This window comes from Anabrus simplex, chromosome 10, assembly GCF_040414725.1.
Source record: "Anabrus simplex isolate iqAnaSimp1 chromosome 10, ASM4041472v1, whole genome shotgun sequence".
Classification (NCBI taxonomy): Eukaryota; Metazoa; Arthropoda; class Insecta; order Orthoptera; family Tettigoniidae; genus Anabrus; species Anabrus simplex.
Genome location: NC_090274.1, coordinates 53060731 through 53080216, shown reverse-complemented (window position 1 = coordinate 53080216; position 19486 = coordinate 53060731). Strand labels below are relative to the sequence as shown.

Genomic DNA, 19486 nt, shown 5'->3' with positions numbered 1-19486 from the left:
AAATTATGTTTAGAGTCTTGTATGTGTTGTCCTATTGCACAGAATCTGTTATATTTAATGGCGTTGATATGTTTGGAGTACCTGATATTAAAGTTGCATTCAGTCTGTCCAATGTACGAGGAGCTGCAGTTGTTACATTTGAATCTGTATACTCCAGATTTAGAAAAAGCATTAGATTTATTTAATGATTTAGAGTTGTGTAATATATCAAGAACGTTGGTTATTTTATAAGCATCTTGAGTGTAAGTAAAAGTGGAAAATGCAGTGGCTTTGGTTTTGACTTTTGTTAACGTGGTTTTAGGACAGTGTTTGAATTTGTTGATGATACGGTTTATGAAAGAGTTGTTAAAGCCATTAAATTTAGCGATAGTATGGATGGTATTCAATTCGTTATTTAAATCTTTTTTAGACATAGGGGTGTTGAAGGCACGAAATATTAGGCTGTTATATGAAGCTCGTTTATGTGCTTGAGGGTGTGCAGAATCCTGCTGTATTGCGGTTGCTGTTTGGGTTGGTTTTCTGAAAATTTTGTAAGTGTTTGCAGACAGATTGATCAGTGCTGGTCATTTCCCCCTTGTTCTCCAGATCTAACAGCGTGTGATTTTTACTTGTGGGGTAAACAGGAAGAAAATGTGTATCGAACAAATCATCATACATTGGGGAAACTAAAAGAAAACATTACGAATGAAATCAAAAACATTACAGTGGCAGAACTCACTCGCGTCTGCCGGAGTTCGGTTACCAGATTCAGTGCCTGTATAATTCAGGTAGGACGACACTTGCAGCATCTTTTATAAGCAGGGCGGCCGCACGCGACATAAGTTCGGCTGAGGCAGCCGCTATAGCCCAGAGTACAAACACCGTGCGTTCGGTCTTAGTTTATATGGATAATTCGTGTTTACCATGGGGCCAGATAACATCCGATCAGAAGCACTGGTATAGATGATGAGGGGCCAGGAAGCTACCACAGACATTATAAACATGATTAATTAACACATATTCAATTCTTATATTAATATGTTACAAAAAGGAGTTGTTCTATCTACAGACTGTACATGAGCATGCAAAGAGAAGCGGTGGTTATTACAAAAGCAGCAGAAAGCAGCAATAGCAGTGCATAACCAAAACCAAACCAGACCCACCTGGATAGTAGCAATATGGATAGTACTGGTACATTCGGGTGTAGCTTGGGGGAGCTGCCACCAGCGCCACTCGATCTGGAACAAAGAGATCGGGGGTGCAGCGAACTAAAGCTACTGCTACTGGTGCTACATACTGGCTGCTGTCAGCGTGAGGTGTAGGAGGCCATGCGCGCGGCAAAGCAGCGTGGTGCATTCAAAATAAATATTAGACTTCCTAGAAAATGGCATTATTGTACAGTGTGTTTCAAAACTATACCGACACAAGAACGATGGTGCAATCGGATTGGCGGAGATCACTTTTCTTTTTGAGAAAATGAGATCATTGTCTTACTTCCAGGCGCGCGATTAAATTGACGAACTAGGAGCGCGCAGCTGTGAGTTTGCATCCGGGAGACAGTGGGTTCGAATGCCACTGTCGGCAGCCCTGAAGATGGTTTTCTGTGGTTTCCCATTTTCACACCAGGCAAATTCTGGGGCTGTATCTTAATTAAGGCCACGGCCGCTTCCTTCCCATTCCTAGGCATTTCCTATCCCATCGTCGCCATACGACGTCGGTGCGACGTAAAGCAAAATAGCAAATTGACGAACTCGCCATATTTGCTATGCCAGAGCACAAGGCGCTGCCTGTTGCTGTACGTTAGAGGAGGGAAGGGAAGGGAAGGGAAGGGAAGGGAAGGGAAGGGAAGGGAAGGGAAGGGAAGGGAAGGGAAGGGAAGGGAAGGGAAGTGGGAAGTGGGAGGCAGAGGTAATGCGCGACACACCGCACATCCTGAACAGAGTGCAAATATCACCGACGTGAACTGTGAATCGAAGTAGGAGAGGGGGCACAATGAACATCTACTGTACTGTAATCAAACCATTGGGCGTATTATTTCCTTCGTTCAGTAATTCATTCCCTTCCCCCTGCAGGTGGGGGCGGTACAATATCATCCACGTCATCTCCTGCCTGTCGTGAAAGACGACTAAAAGGGGCCCCAGGGGCTCTCAACTTCGGAACGTGGGTTGCGACCTCGAGGGCTGTAGCTGAGTCCTATTCGACCACCCTTGGTCAAATCTTGTTCTTTTCCGACCCCAGCGGTATTAGGTTTGCGAATTCTAGGGACCATTTCCTTTTTACGCCCTTCATAGCCCTTGTCCTTCTTTGGTCGATATCTTCATTTTCCAAGTATTTGTACTTCCTCTTAAAACAATAATCACCCCCACTACTCAGTATTTCATTCCACTTACAATGTTGCACCGGGCGAGTTGGTCGTGCGGTTAGGGGCGCGCAGCTGTGAGCTTGCATCCGGGAAATAGTGGGTTCGAGCCCTAATGTCGGCGGCCCTGAAGATGGTTTTCCGTGATTTCCCATTTTTTAAATAATTGACTTTACGTCGCACCGACACAGATAGGTCTTATGGCGACGCTGGGATAGGAAAGGCCTAGGAGTGGGAAGGAAGCAGCCGTGGCCTTAATTAAGGTACAGCCCCAGCATTTTCTTCTTATTCCATTGTCGCCATAAGACCTATCTGTATCGGTGCGACGTAAAACAAATTTTAAAAAACAAAGAATGTTGTCAGTGAAGTGCCTCAGGGGCTCTGAACTTCGGAGCGTGGGTTGGCGACCACGAGGCCCTCAGCTGAGTCCTGGCATTGCTTCCACTTACTTGTGCCAGGCTCCTCACTTTGATCTAACCTATCCGACCTCCCTTGGTCAACTCTTGTTCTTTTCCGACCCCGACGCTATTAGGTCTTTCATCTTCACGCCCTTCGTGGCCTTTGTCTTCCTTTGGCCGATATCTTCATTCTTCGAAGTGTCGGATCCCTTCCATTATTTCCCTCTGGTTAGTGTTAAATAGAGGATGGTTGCCTAGTTGTACTTCCTCTTAAAACAATAATCACCACCACCACCACCTCAGCTGAGTCCTGGCATTGCTTCCACTTACTTGTGCCAGGCTCCTCACTTTCATCTATCCTATCTGACCTCCCTTGGTCAACTCTTGTTCTTTTCCGACCCCGACGCTATTAGGTTTGCGAGGGCTAGGGAGTCTTTCTTTTTCACTCCCTTCGTGGCCCTTGTCTTCCTTTGGCCGATATCTTCATTTTTCGAAGTGTCCGATCCCTTCCATTTTTCCCTCTGATTAGTGTTATATAGAGGATGGTTGCCTAGTTGTACTTCCTCTTAAAACAATAATCACCACCACCGTCGTAAAGTAAATTGTAAAAAACAAAGAATGTTGTCAGTGAAGGAATACACGATCGTGGGATGGCAACGTTGCATCTTCGAGCATGTTAAACAATAAAGAAGGAGAGGAGAAGCGATCTTATACATTCCTTGACTGACAAATGTATCTTAATTACGCTGTGTTCTTGTACTGTGCAGTTACGGCTGTTTAATAAACGATCTATGGATATTGCCTGTAAGATGCAAGGACAATCCTGTGCGAGTCGAACGAGGAAACTTGTACATACGCGAGGATCATTATCTCTGTCTCCATCATACACCCCACTTCCCTTCCCTTCCCTTCCCTTCCCTTCCCTTCCCTTCCCTTCCCTTCCCTTCCCTTCCCTTCCCTTCCCTACTCTAAAGCACAGCAACAGGCAGCCTCTTGTGCTCTGGCATAATAAATACGGCAAGTTCGTCAATTTGAATCGCGTGCCCGGAAGTAACAAACTAACCTCATATTCTCGAAAAGAAAACTATTCTCCGCCAAATCGATTGCACCATCGTTCTTAACATAACACGAAGAACATCCCTGATTTCTTTTGTCGGTATGGTTATAATACACTCTATATATTCTACGTTATAAACACATCGCAGAGAGTATATGCTTGCTTTTCACTTGAAAAATAAAAAGTTACTTAAAAAAGGCTGTGAAGTCCCCATTGGCATTTTGACTATTCTTCCAATTTAAGTCCTCTTCCAAATCTTTAACCTCTTACCGTTTTCTCGGCCGACTTGACAGAAAATAAGGCTTTTTGTGTCATTGGTATTCTTTGCCACATCCATTTGCAATGTACAAACTGTTACCAAAACTATGTGAAACGATGCTGAAATTGTCCTTAACATTTGAGTGTACATAGACAAAGACGTACACTTAATATGAAATCAACTAGAGTGTAATCCGCCTTAACGCCACGGTCACTCCTTTCCCGATCCTATCCCCTGTGGGTGGGGGCGGTAGAATAACACCCACGGTATTCCCTGCCTGTCGTAAGAGGCGACTAAAAGGGGCCTGAGGGGCTCTGTAATTTGGAGCGTAGGTTGGCGACCACGAGGCCCTAAGCTGGGTCTTGGCATTGCTTCCACTTACTTGTGCCAGACTCCTCATTTTCATCTATCCTATCCGACCTCTCTTGGTCAACTCTTGTTCTTTTCCGACCCCGACGCTATTCGGTTTGCGAGGGCTAGGGAGTCTTTCATTTTCACGCCCTTCGTGGCCCTAGTCTTCCTTTGGCCGATATCTTCATTTTTCGAAGTGTCGGGCCCCTTCCATTTTTCTCTCTGATTAGTGTTATATAGAGGATGGTTGCCTAGTTGTACTTTCTCTTAAAACAATAATCACCACCACCACCTTTACCGGTCCTAACCTTTTCCGACCTTTGCGTCGCCGAAACCTTTGCTGTGTTGGTCCGTCGTTCGACCATCAATAATACAGAAAACCGAGCTAACCACTCGGTCTCACTTGTAGCACCCTGTGGGTGGGGGCGGTATAATAACACACACGGTATCCCCTGCTCGTCGTAAGAGACGACTAAGTAATTGAGGCCTATGGAGTCTTTCATTTTCAGGCCCTTCATGGCCCCTGTCTTCCTTTGGCCGATACCTCCATTTTTCGAAGTATAGGTTCTCTTCCGCCGGCCCCGTGGTGTAGGGGTAGCGTGCCTGCCTCTCACCCGGAGGCCCCGGGTTCGATTCCCGGCCAGGTCAGGGATTTTTACCTGGACCTGAGGGCTGGTTCGAGGTCCACTCAGCCTACGTGATTAGAATTGAGGAGCTATCTGACGGTGAGATAGCGGCCCCGGTCTAGAAAGCCAAGAATAACGACCGAGAGGATTCGTCGTGCTTACCACACGACACCTCGTAATCTGCAGGCCTCCGGGCTGAGCAGCGGTCGCTTGGTAGGCCAAGGCCCTTCAAGGGCTGTAGTGCCATGGGGTTTGGTTTGGTTTAGGTTCTCTTCCATTTTTTCTCTCTGATTAGTGTTATATAGAGGATGGTTGCCTAGTTGTACTTTCTCTTAAAACAATAATCACCACCACCACCTTAAGGTACTATCTTGGCGTGTGCCTGGAGGAGAAGTGGGAAACCACGGAAAACCACTTCGAGGATGGCTGAGGAGGGAATCGAACCCTCACTACTCATTTGACTTACCGAAGCTGAGTGGACCCCGTTCCAGTTCTCGTACCACTTTTCAAATTTCATGGCAGAGCCAGAAATCGAACCCGGACCTTCGGGGATGGCAGCTAATCACACTACACCACAGAGGTGGACATTAAATAATCTATCCCCCCGAGGGGTGGGAGCAGTAATAACACTCACGTCATCCCCTGCCTTTCGTAACAGGCGACTAAAAGGGACCCAGAGGCCCTCAACTTGGGACCGTGAGTTGGCGGCCATGGAGCCCTTAGCTGGGTCTTGACGTTGCTTCCACTTACTTGTGCCACACTCCTCCCGTTCATCTATCCTATCCGACCTCCCTTGGTCAACTCTTGTTCTTTTCCGACCCCGACGGTATTAGAGCACTCGAGGAGTTTTAAATGTTCACGCCTTTCGTGGCCTTTGTCTTCCTCCTCTTAAAACAAAAATCACCTCCTCACCTTTGACCGATACCTTCATTTTTCGAAGTTTCGGATCCCTTCCATTTTTTTTCCTTTCTGAGTGGTCTTAAGCCACATGCTGATTTAGCAACACCGCCTCACAAAGATCCCCCTGTGGGTGGGGGCTGTAGAATAACACCCACGGTATCTCCTGCCTGTCGTAAGAGGCGACTAAAAGGGGCCCCAAGGGCTCTGAACTTTGGAGCGTGGGTTGGCGACCACGGGGCCCTTAGCTGAACCCTGACATTACTTCCACTTACTTGTGCCAGGCTCCTCACTTTCATCTATCCTATCTGACCTACCTTGGTCAACTCTTGTTCTTTTCCGACCCCGACGCTATTAGGCTTGCGAGGGCTAGGGAGTCATTCATTTTCACGCCCTTCGTGGCCTTTGTCTTTTTTTGGCCGATACCTTCATTTTTCGAAGTGTCGGATCCCTTCCATTTTTTCTCTCTGATTAGTGTTATATAGAGGATGGTTGCCTAGTTGTACTTCCTCTTAAAACAATAATCACCACCACCTCACCACCTCACAAAGACCAATTTAATTCGTCCTCGAAGCTATATGAATGGCTAAATTCAACCGCTGTTAAATAACAACGGCGCCAGATATATAGTTAACTTTTTCAAATTATTTATCAGCATGACCAACCTTCAGACATTCACATACCCGGAGCACGTTTTTTCTTACACCCTGTATATTTATGAAGTGTATTTTTCTATTTTTCACGTCGTAAGGTACGACAAGCCCTTTGTTGGTTTTCTTTCTTTCTTTTTTTTTTTTTTTTTTTTTTGTAATTTAGGGTATTTTTTTCTCTGGAAGGTGGTGTCACTGAATGCTACGTCTACCCCACACCAACATACAGCAGTATGTAGCCAACCAAACCTCAAGCCAGCATGGGAACTGTTGCCAGAAACATTATTTATCTTCCTTGCTCGAAGCATCAGTGAGCGAAAGAATACATCCGTGCCACATGCTCTTAGAGAAAAAACTAATGACACTGTTGGAGAAATGGTGACAACAAAGTTGCTACATAGAGATTGAGACGGCAGTGGTTCGTACTATACGTTAAACAATATGGAATACCACAGCATTTTTACAAGAAAACACAGCTTGTGACTTCTAGCAACAGATCCAACATGCATGTATCTACAGTGCTGTACAAATACATACAGTGACAAAAAGAAATATGTGATAATGACAAAAAAATAAGCTCTGAAATAATACATTAAATTTACCCACTATGATACAAGCACATACACAATATACAGTTTTCTAAATAATAGTCTACATCACCTGTAGAAGCAACCTACGTGTTAACAGCCATGCCCTTCTGCCCCAGGGGCTCTGAACTTTGGAGCGTGGGTTGGCGACCACGGGGCCCTCAGCTGAGTGCTGGCATTGCTTCCACTTACTTGTGCCAGGCTCCTCACTTTCATCTATCCTATCCGACCTACCTTGGTCAACTCTTGTTCTTTTCCGACCCCGACGCTATTAGGTTTGCGAGGGCTAGGGAGTCTTTCATTTTCACGCCCTTCTTGGCCCTTGTCTTTCTTTGACCGATATCTTCATTTTTCGAAGTGTCGGATACCTTCCATTTTTCCCTCTGATTAGTGTTATATAGAGGATGGTTGCCTAGTTGTACTTCCTCTTAAAACAATAATCACCACCACCATGCCCTTCTCAAAGATTGTATCAAACTGTACAGTGGTGGCGCTAAGAAGCTCGGCCTCCACCCCCACTTCCACCCCGAATAATTGAAAATGGACCCCTCGTTTCCTGATAAGGGAAGTTACAAGTTTATTTTTTTAATACAGGGTTGTATACCATTACAATGAATAACAAAGACGCAACGATAATAATAATTACATAATTTAGTTTCCAAATCCGAACGAATTACTTATATGGTACGAACATACGCGCATTTTCAAATTATAGTTACCAAAATACTCTGACCGTCACAATATTAAGAAATAACCTCGTTCCTAGGACCAATTAATTTACAACTTAACCGTCCATACAGGCCTACTTAGTTACACTGACTGCCGAGAGTTATACAGCGGCTCGAAACTTCATTATTTAGAGTTGGAATAAGGAGGATGTCTTTGTTATCGCATCTTCACTGACTACTGAGTTCTCAGAATGGTCCCCCTGTGGGTGGGGGCGGTAGAATAACACCCAAGGTATCCCCTGCCTGTCGTAAGAGGCGACTAAAAGGGGCCTCAGGGGCTCTGAACTTTGGAGCGTGGGTTGGCCTCCACGGGGCCCTCAGCTGAGTCCTGGCATTGCTTCCACTTACTTGTGCCAGGCTCCTCACTTTCATCTATCCTATCCGACCTCTCTTGGTCAACTCTTGTTCTTTTCCGACCCCGACGCTATTAGGTTTGCAAGGGCTAGGGAGTCTTTCATTTTCACGCCCTTCGTGGCCCTTGTCTTCCTTTGGCCGATATCTTCATTTTTCGAAGTGTCGGACCCCTTCCATTTTTCCCTCTGATTAGTGTTATATAGAGGATGGTTGCCTAGTTGTACTTCCTCTTAAAACAATAATCACCACCACCACCTTCTCAAAGATTGTATCAAACTGTACAGTGGTGGCGCTAAGAAGCTCGGCCTCCACCCCCACTTCCACCCCGAATAATTGAAAATGGACCCCTCGTTTCCTGATAAGGGAAGTTACAAGTTTATTTTTTTAATACAGGGTTGTATACCATTACAATGAATAACAAAGACGCAACGATAATAATAATTACATAATTTAGTTTCCAAATCCGAACGAATTACTTATATGGTACGAACATACGCGCATTTTCAAATTATAGTTACCAAAATACTCTGACCGTCACAATATTAAGAAATAACCTCGTTCCTAGGACCAATTAATTTACAACTTAACCGTCCATACAGGCCTACTTAGTTACACTGACTGCCGAGAGTTATACAGCGGCTCGAAACTTCATTATTTAGAGTTGGAATAAGGAGGATGTCTTTGTTATCGCATCTTCACTGACTACTGAGTTCTCAGAATGGTCCCCCTGTGGGTGGGGGCGGTAGAATAACACACACGGTATCCCCTGCCTGTCGTAAGAGGCGACTAAAAGGGGCCCCAGGGGCTCCGAACTTTGGAGCGTGGGTTGGCGACCACGGGGCCCTTAGCTGAGTCCTGGCGTTGCTTCCACTTACTTGTGTCAGGCTCCTCACTTTCATCTATCCTATCAGATCTTCCTTGATCAACTCTTGTTCTTTTCCGACCCCGAAGCTATTAGGTTTGCGAGGGCTAGGGAGTCTTTCATTTTCACGCCCGTCATGGCCCTTGTCTTCCTTTGGCCGATACCTTCATTTTTCGAAGTGTCGGACCCCTTCCATTTTTTCCCTCTGATTAGTGTTATATAGAGGATGGTTGCCTAGTTGTACTTCCTCTTAAAACAATAATCACCACCACCACCATCTTAAAACAATAATCACCACCACCACCTCAGGGGCTCTGAACTTTGGAGCGTGGGTTGACGACCACGGGGCCCTCAGCTGAGTCATGGCATTGCTTCCACTTACTTGTGCCCGGCTCCTCACTTGCATCTCTCCTATCCGACCTCCCTTGGTCAATACCCTGTGGGTGGGGGCGGTAGAATAACTCCCACGGTATCCCCTGCCTGTCGTAAGAGGCGACTAAAAGGGGCCCCAGGTGCTCTGAACTTTGGAGCGTGGGTTGACGACCACGAGGCACTTAGCTGAGTCCTCGCATTGCTTCCACTTACTTGTGCCAGGCTCCTCACTTTCGACTATCCTATCCGACCTCCCTTGGTCAACTCTTGTTCTTTTCCGACCCCGACGCTATTAGGTTTGCTAGGGCTAGGGAGTGTTTCATTTTCACGCCCTTCGTGGCCCTTGTCTTTCTTTGACCGATATCGTCATTTTTCGAAGTGTCGGATCCCTTCTATTTTTCCCTCTGATTAGTGTTATATAGAGGATGGTTGCCTAGTTGTACTTCCTCCTCTTAAAACAATAATCACAACCACCATCACCTCTCAGAACTCCTAATTACTTCAAAAGCCTTGTTGATTGTTGTGAGTGGCAACAAGGCTGGTTATAATTGGAACAGGTTCGGAACCCCTCATTCTTCCAGAAATAACTACCGTAGTCCCATTATGAAACAAGCTCTGCACTACGACGGTCTACGTTTGGAATAACCCTGTGTATTACAAATAATACTGTGTTGTGTGCTGTAGCTTTGATCAATATGTAAAAACACTCTTCAGCTACTAAATTAAGAAACAGTCTTGGGCCTCTGGGGGGTCCTTATCGCCACCACTGAAACTGAACTTGACAACACAGCATATGACATGAGGAAATGTTGTCGGAATAAAAATATAGTTCCAACCAGTGCTGCAACGAATGTGATACGGGCCTAAATAAAAGAAATTGGGCCCCTCAAATGAAATATAAAACCAATAAAAAAAGTAATATAAATGTAATTACAGCAAGAAATAACGCAATATATTTTTAAGTTATACGAACAAAGGCGTTATTGTAAGATTATTAAAAAACTAGCAAGATACCCGTGCTTCGCTACGGTATTATACTGAAATTTATAATTGAATGCTTATTGTTTTAGATATATAATCCGCCGAAATTCGCGATCTGACTCGTTTTCTGTGAGAATCCCCCAAAATTCCCGATCTGACTCGTTTTCTATTAGATTACGGCACGTTTCCTCCCATTTTTCAATCTTCCTTTCCAGGAATCGATTTCGTACTTCCCGGGCTAGGCTCAGGTATTCCTCCCGGTCAGTTGGGTCCGTAAATCTTTGCCATCTTTTCCTATAATCATTTTAATATGTATAAAATCCTTCAGGAGATCCGGCGAGGTGTCATATTGGGTGCTTTGGCGGCACTGAACCCGCGGCCGGACTGCATTCTTAGTCATTACCCGTCCAGGAGTCGTTTCCAGCGCGGTCCGCACATTTGACGACGGTCCGGAACATTATTATTATTATTATTATTATTACTATTATGTGTTGCTCGAAAGGCTGATGACAGGGAAAACCGGAGTATCCGGAGAAAAACCTGTCCCGCCTCCGTTTTTTCCAGCACGAATGTCACATGGAGTGACCGGGATTTGAACCACGGAACCCAGCTGTGAGAGGCCGGTGCGCTGCCGCCTGAGCAACGGAGGATACTTATAAATACATTAAGAACAGTAAAATCAATAGGTCTCACCTCCTTCTACACTCCACCGCCGTTAAGTTTATTTACCGCCACTCCCCCCCCCCCCAAAAAAAAATTAAAAGAAGGCTTGTTTCTTTATGTTTAAAGGAGATTCCAAACACCAATGTTCACGTCTATTGCCTTCAGGTTTGAGATATAAATATCCCCATAAAAATAATTTACCTTTTTCACTTCATTTCACACTACTTCCCCCCCCCCCCCCAAAGTGAATTTTCCCGCAAAAAATACCTGTTTCTTTAATAGTAAAAGATCTTCTAAATACCAATTATCACGACTCTAACTTCTTCAGTTTTTGATGTATGTGTCCTCATGAAAGGAATTCAACTCCTTTACACTCCCACCCTCCAAGATGGTTTCCCCACCAAAACGCGTTTTTCTTTGTTTTTAAAGGAGATCGAAATACGAATTTTCACGTCTGTAACAACTTTAGTTTTTATTAGATGTATGCATTCTCATACAATTAAGTCAATTAAATTTTCAATTCTTTCACCCCCCCCCCCCCTTCATTGGATTTTCCGAGAATAAGTCTTTCTTTACTTTTAAAGCAGATTGCACATATCAAATTTCACGTCTGTAACATCTTCATTTTTGAGATATCAGTAGCCTAATTAAAATAATTCAACACCATTTTCAGTCACATTTACCCACCGCCCACCACCCAAGTGGTATTTCCGAAAACTAAAAATAAACGATTCGTTATGTTTAATAGAGATAAAAAATACCATTTTTCACTTCTGTAACATGTTAAGTTTTTTTAGATATACTGTAAAAATTCTCATTTTAAAATTTCACCCCTTTTGAGTTCCCCTTAAGTGGAGTTTCCAAAAACAAATCACCTATGTTTCCTTACATTTACAGGAGATTCCAAACACCCACTTTTTACGTCTGTAACATTTTACGTTTCCAAGATATTCTGTAGATATAGTCTTTCAAAAAATTCACCCCAATTTGTCACTACTGTTTAACCGCCATTAATAGGATTTTCCAAAAACTAAAAAATACGTGTTTCTTTATTTTTAAAGGAGATCCCATATACCAATTTTCAGGTCTGTAATATCTTCAGGTTCTGAAATATAAGTAGCCTCATTAAAGGCATTCAACCCATTATTCACCCTTTTACACCCTTCCTATTGGGATTTTCCGAAAACAAAAGAATACATGTTTCTTTATTTTTAAAGGAGATTCTAAATACCAATTTTTACATCCATACACTTTAAAAGTTTTGAGATATAGATTCACTCATTTTAAAAATTCACCCCCTTTTCACCCTCCCATTAATTGGATTTTCCAAAAACAAAAAAAATACGTGTTTCTTTATTTTTAAAAGAGATCAAAAGTACCAATTTTCAGGTCTGTAATATCTTCAGTTTCTGAGATATAAGTACCGGTGTCCTGATTAAAGGCATTCAACCCATCTTTCCCCATTTTCACCCTTTTTCACCCCTCCTATTGGGATTTTCTGAAAACAAAAAAATACGTGTTTCCTTATTTTTAAAGAAGATTCTAAATACCAATTTTTACATCTGTAAACTTTTAAAGTTTTGAGATATAGATACACTCATTTTAAAATTTCACCCCCCTTTTTACTCCCTTAGCGAAGGAATATCCAAAAATCCTCTCTTAGCGAGCACCTACATCTTAATATGAATATATCCCCAAAATTTCATTTCTTTACGTCCAGTAGTTTTGGCTCGGCGATGATGAATCAGTCAGTCAGTCAGTCAGTCAGTCAGGCCCCAGGGGCTCTGAACTTTGGAGCGTGGGTTGGCGACCACGGGACCCTCAGCTGAGTCCTGGCATTGCTTCCACTTACTTGTGCCAGGCTCCTCACTTTCATCTATCCTATCCGACCTCCCTTGGTCAACTCTTGTTCTTTTCCGACCCCGACGCTATTAGGTTTTCGAGGGCTAGGGAGTCTTTCATTTTCACGCCCTTCGTGGCCCTTGTCTTCCTTTGGCCGACATCTTCATTTTTCGAAGTGTCGGACCCCTTCCATTTTTCCCTCTGATTAGTGTTATATAGAGGATGGTTGCCTAGTTGTACTTCCTCTTAAAACAATAATCACCACCACCACCACTCAGTCAGTCAGTCAGTCAGGACAAGTTATTTTATATACATAGATAATATTTTAATATGTTGTATTTGACTGCCTCCGTAGTTAACGTTGAAGCTTCTGAACTGCCAAGCATGAACCACTTAGATATTCGTACTTAAAATTGGTTTCATTTTTCAGTAACTACATAACTATGCTCTGTAATCGATATCCCGTTGTGAGTGGGGGCGGTAGAATAACACCCACGGTATCCCCTGCCTGTAGTAAGAGGCGACTAAAAGGGGCCTCAGGGGCTCTGAACTTTGGAGCGTGGGTTGGCGACCACGGGGCCCTCAGCTGAGACCTGGCATTGCTTCCACTTACTTGTGCCAGGCTCCTCCCTTTCATCTATCCTATCCGACCTCTCTTGGTCAACTCTTGTTCTTTTCCCACCCCGATGCTATTAGGTTTGCGAGGGCTAGGTAGTCTTTCATTTTCACGCCTTTCGTGGCCCTTGTCTTTCTTTGACCGATACCTTCATTTTTCGAAGTGTCGGATCCCTTCCATTTTTCCCTCAGATTAGTGTTATATAGAGGATGGTTGCCTAGTTGTACTTCCTCTTAAAACAATAATCATCACCACCACCACCACCACCGCTCCAGGGGCTCTCAACTTGGGAACATGGGTTGGTGACCACGGGGCCCTTAGCTGAGTTCCGGCATTGCTTCCACTTACTTGTGCCAGACTCCTCACATCATCTATCCTATCTGACCTTCCTTGGTCAACTTTTGTTGTTTTCCGACCCCGACGCTATTAGGTTTGCGAGGGCTAGGGAGTCTTTCATTTTCACGCCTTTCGTGGCCCTTATCTTTCTTTGACCGATACCTTCATTTTTCGAAGTGTCGGATCCGTTCCATTTTTCCCTCTGATTAGTGTTATATAGAGGATGGTTGCCTAGTTGTACTTTCTCTTAAAACAATAATCACCACCACCACTGTCGGCTGCCGAAGCCTGTCGCATTACTCTGGGCCAATGATTTATGACTGACAGATGAAATGATATTGGAGAGTGTTGTTTGAATGAAAGATGGCAGGGAAACTAGGAGTACCCGGAGAAAAACCTGTCCCACCTCGGCTTTGTCCAGCATAAATCTCACCGGGATATGAACCATGGAACTCCGCGGTGAGAGGCCTGCCGCCTGAGTCACGGAGTGTAAAGTGTGGAGATTACCTAATCTTATACCAATGAGGCCTTCTAACTAAGGAACCATCCAAAATATGAAAAAGAGTTATGGACAAAGTAAAAAGTATATCTATAAACAAAATGTTAGCTGATCTAAAGGGCAGAAAAAGTCAATGTGAACACGGCACAGATTTAATTGAAAATGAGTTAGTATTTAGAGATAAAAATGTTGAAATTATTTTTTAAATTGAAAAATCATTTAAGAGAAATTACAACGTTAAAAACTACATATGAATGTATGAAACACGAGGTTGGCAGAATTGCACGTCGCCTTACTTACTGATACGTCTGCCCCAGTGGCTCTGAACTTTGGAGCGTGGGTTGGCAACCACGGGGCCCTCAGCTGAGTCCTGGCATTGCTTTCACTTACTTGTGCCAGGCTCCTCACTTTCATCTATCCTATCTGACCTCCCTTGGTCAACACTTGTTCTTTTACGACCCCGACGCTATTAGGTTTGCGAGGGCTAGGGAGTCTTTCATTTTCACGCCCTTCGTGGCCCTTGTCTTTCTTTGACCGATATCTTCATTTTTCGAAGTGTCGGATCCTTTCCATTTTTCCCTCTGATTAGTGTTATATAGAGGATGGTTGCCTAGTTGTACTTCCTCTTAAAACAATAATCACCACCTTACTGATAGGTGTTCGGTATGCTGTCTCATTTAAAAGTCCATAGGTAAGAACGACAACGGCCATTTAATAGCCCTTAAACTAAATAATAATAATAATAATAATAATAATAATAATAATAATAATAATAATAATAATAATAATAATAATAATAATAATAATAATAATAATAATATATTTTTACATGTTATCACAGCTTAGAATACAAGTACAAACTAAATTACCCATGAAAATTAGTCACATTCGAATATTCACAATTAGAAAAGCACATACCCGTTAAGAATACATAAAGAATTCGTAACATGAAAATATTAACAGTTTCGTTAGTAAGCTTATAGTTGTTAGTAAGATTAAACACACACAAGTTCCCCTATAACAACCGCAATTAATGAAACATCAATTAATATATAAATTATTTAATTTCGCTATCCACTGGCGATCTATATCAGAAATAGGCATATCACGGAGAGAGGCAGAGGGGTGGGGCGGGCCACCTAGAGGGTTACGCGCTCTCTCTGGCCAAAAGATGCGGGCGGGTTGGGGAGATGTGATGGAAGAAGGAGGTGGGTAAAGGATGTGAAGAAGGAAGACATGGGGGAGGAATGTTGCCTATGCCTAAGGATGTTACTACTGTATTTATTCATTTATCATTGCTTTTTTTTTTTGAACATACATACAAGCAAAAAGTACAGTATATGCACAATAAAGTGGAAGGGTTTCAGACAGGTTTTTTTTTTTTTTGTAATAACATAATTTACAGCTTTTACACATCTTTAGGGATTGTCCATTATCCGACGCCTGGGACCTCTTAGGTCCCTTCACGCAAGACTCCTAGGAAACCAGGTCTGATGGTGACAGAAGGAGGTTGTGAGTATGTGTAATTTGGGATCATCAAACAGGAGTCTCTAGGTAAATGTTTCCGAAATTCCTCAAATACCCGGAAAAGTTTTATGAATAATTTCGTAATATTAAGAATAACGCTTGTCCCACAACGCACGAAGATCAATTTAGTGCATGGGTAGGCGATCAGAGAGCTCCGCTACGTGAGAAGACATGAGCGCGGGCAGAGCCGAGAGCAGCTGACTTCTAATAGTTTGTGCTGTAAAGACTAGATGGCGACAGGCGGAGCCAAGGCGCAAGCAACGCCACAGCAATGTACCTGGCTGAGTATATTACGTTTACGCAATATAATCGTACAGTTCGTTCGTGTTTATGCTGTGTTTCTAAACAAACATTTGTGTTGGCCTGCAGTATTTCTATGAGTACAGGACTACATGTCAAAATAGTTCATTTTGTTTCCTATTCATAACCTAATCAAGTGAAAATAATAAAACGTATTTAATTAGCACAGGGCGTTTGTATACGAAATAACTTATTTTGTTTCCTCGCCATAGTCTAAAGCAATGAACAGAAGGATACATTAGGCACAATGAAGCTGTCAAAAGTTTATAATTTTATAATTTCATTTTATTTACAATGTGCATTTAAAAGAATGGTTTATAATAAATTAAAATGCCTTAATAACTAGCCAGGTACTCATATTTTTAAATCTATCATTTAGGGATATTTTCGTGGGGGTACATTGAAATTTTAGCCATGAGTGAGGGTACAATATTGTAATAGTTTGAGAACCTCTGCCCTAGAGGTTATGTTGAAGAATTCCTCATTTTTCTTCCTATGTACCCAGGATATTCGAAGCATTTTTTTCTGTAAAAGTATATTCCGAGAACTTTGAAAGGCCTCAGTGTCCAGCCTTCAAAACAATACGCAAGGGCAGGAAAAACAAAAGCATCACATCATACGAACTCGGAGCTGAAGATTGAGATCTCTACTATTGAATAGGGTCCTCATACACCTGAACAAATTTTTCGCTTCCCCAATCCTGGATGAGATTTCATTCATGGGATTGCAATGCCATAAGTGGGGTTCGATGAATTCTCCAATGTGTGAATGCAGTGAAGAGGAGCAGACCATGGACCATGTCATTCTGCACTGCCCTCTTCATGCCCAGCCACCTGTTTCATCTTTCAGAAAGTGATGTAGAGTAGCTGAAAAAACTTGGATCTGGACTTGTAAATTTGTTGTTATATTCACCATACGATTAAATACATAAATAAAATACATTTTAAAGATGACACTTGCTGAACAAGTGTGTTTTGATGTGCAGGAAAGCCTGCTTACGTGTTTTAGAAAATGCATTCAGCCTGATCTTGTTAATATTCACGAACAGACCAAATGCTGCACTGATCCTTACAACGTTATTAATAATTGGGTGTCTACAGCTGAGTTTTAATTAATTTTGTAGGGTAAACACAAAGTGTGTCACCAGAGACCTTTTACACGCCGACATCGTACGACATGGACTTTTCTCCGCGGGTTTGAACCCGTTATCTTGTGATCCGGAGGTCGACACTCTACCACTTAACCCCAGAGAGAGCTATCCCATTCAATGCTGGCCAGGAAAGTGGAAATCACCCTGTCTTCCCACGGGCCACCACAACAAGTTACCTGTAAACTACTTGACCAAATCCCTCATCACGCTGTTCCTGCTTGGCGGATGATTGATCGTGAGAAGCTATAATCGCGTCAGTTCTGGTTTACGATAACCTTGCAGAACAGAGAAGAACCTTGGTCAGGTAGCTTCAACGTCATCATTACCTGTGACATAACCTACGCCTCAAGGACGCTCCCTAACCTTGCAGAGTCAGGATCATCACTCACCGGGTGTCAACAAAGACGTAGAGTTCACTCTCGAGGATGGATGGAGTTCGCCATGTTTCAGACATCTATCGTGTCCTCATCCAGAGGTGCTGCAGTTCTTTTCAGGCACACTCCCCAATAAAGGTGAGCTGCACGTATCATTCTCAAATTTCTAGCAGTACAGGCAATCAAACCCGATCCTTCGAGGACGGCAGCAAATACGGTACAGTACTTCTTTTGATTGACAATGAGTAGCATTTTGAAATTGAGTACATTGTAGCGTTAATGGTTAATAAGGGGTCTGCGGTGTAATGGTTTGTGTGTTTAACTGCCAGCCCCGAAGCCTCGGTTCGATTCCCGGCCTGCCACGAAATTTGAAAAGTAGTACGAGGACTGGAACGGGTCCATTCAGCCTCGGGAGGTCAACTCAGTAGAGGTGGGTTCGATTCCCACCGTAGCCATCCTCGAAGTGGTTTTCCATTTCTCCTCTAGGCAAATGCCGGGATGATATCTAACTAAAGACCACGGTCGCTTCCTTCCCTCTTCCTTGACTATCCTCCCCCTGTGGGTGGGGGCGGTAGAATAACACCCACGGTATCCCCTGCCTGTCGTAAGATGCGACTAAAAGGGGCCCCAGGGGCTCTGAACTTTGGAGCGTGGGTTGGCAACCACGGGGCCCTTAGCTGAGTTCCAGCATTGCTTCCACTTACTTGTGCCAGGCTCCTCACTTTCATCCCCCTGTGGGTGGGGGCAGTAGAATAACACCCACGGTATCCCCTGCCTGTCGTAAGAGGCGACTAAAAGGAGCCCCAGGGGCTCTGAACTTTGGAGCGTGAGATGGCGACCACGGGGCCCTCAGCTGAGTCCTGACATTGCTTCCACTTACTTGTGCCAGGCTCCTCACTTTCATCTGTCCTATCCGACCTTCCTTGGTCAACTCTTGTTCTTTTCCGACCCCGACGCTATTAGGTTTGCGAGGGCTAGGGAGTCTTTCATTTTCACGCCCTGTCGTGGCCCTTGCATTTCTTTGGCCGATACCTTCATTTTTCGAAGTGTCGGGCCCCTTCCATATTTTCCCTCTGATTAGAGAGGCTGTCAGGATCAGATTTTCAGTATGCGCCAGGTAATTGAAAAATGCTACGAGAGGAATAGGCAGTTGTGTTTATGTTTCGTAGATCTAGAGAAAGCATATGACAGGGTACCGAGGGAAAAGATGTTCGCCATACTGGGGGACTATGGAATTAAAGGCAGATTATTAAAAGCAATCAAAGGCATTTATGTTGACAATTGGGCTTCAGTGAGAATTGATGGCAGAATGAGTTCTTGGTTCAGGGTACTTACAGGGGTTAGACAAGGCTGTAATCTTTCACCTTTGCTGTTTGTAGTTTACATGGATCATCTGCTGAAAGGTATAAAATGGCAGGGAGGGATTCAATTAGGTGGAAATGTAGTAAGCAGTCTGGCCTATGCTGACGACTTGGTCTTAATGGCAGATTGTGCCGAAAGCCTACAGTCTAATATCGTGGAACTTGAAAATAGGTGCAATGAGTATGGTATGAAAATTAGCCTCTCGAAGACTAAATTGATGTCAGTAGGTAAGAAATTCAACAGAATTGAATGTCAGATTGGTGATACAAAGCTAGAACAGGTCGATAATTTCAAGTATTTAGGTTGTGTGTTCTCCCAGGATGGTAATATAGTAAGTGAGATTGAATCAAGGTGCCG

At 43.5% G+C, this 19486-nt stretch overlaps 1 protein-coding gene across 3 annotated transcripts in view; it reads right to left on the bottom strand.

Annotated features, from left to right (window-relative positions):
• LOC136882018 (metabotropic glutamate receptor 3) overlaps positions 1–19486 on the bottom strand; it is a 645441-nt gene that overhangs the window by 21612 nt on the left and 604343 nt on the right. For 2 of the 3 annotated variants that reach the window (XM_067154516.2, XM_068229312.1), the window contains exon 4: positions 1143–1217. The exons of the other annotated variant lie outside the window; for it this stretch is intronic. In XM_067154516.2, coding sequence (XP_067010617.1) covers positions 1143–1217 — 75 coding nt within the window. The remainder of the gene's footprint in view (positions 1–1142; positions 1218–19486) is intronic. 3 annotated transcript variants of the gene reach the window in all.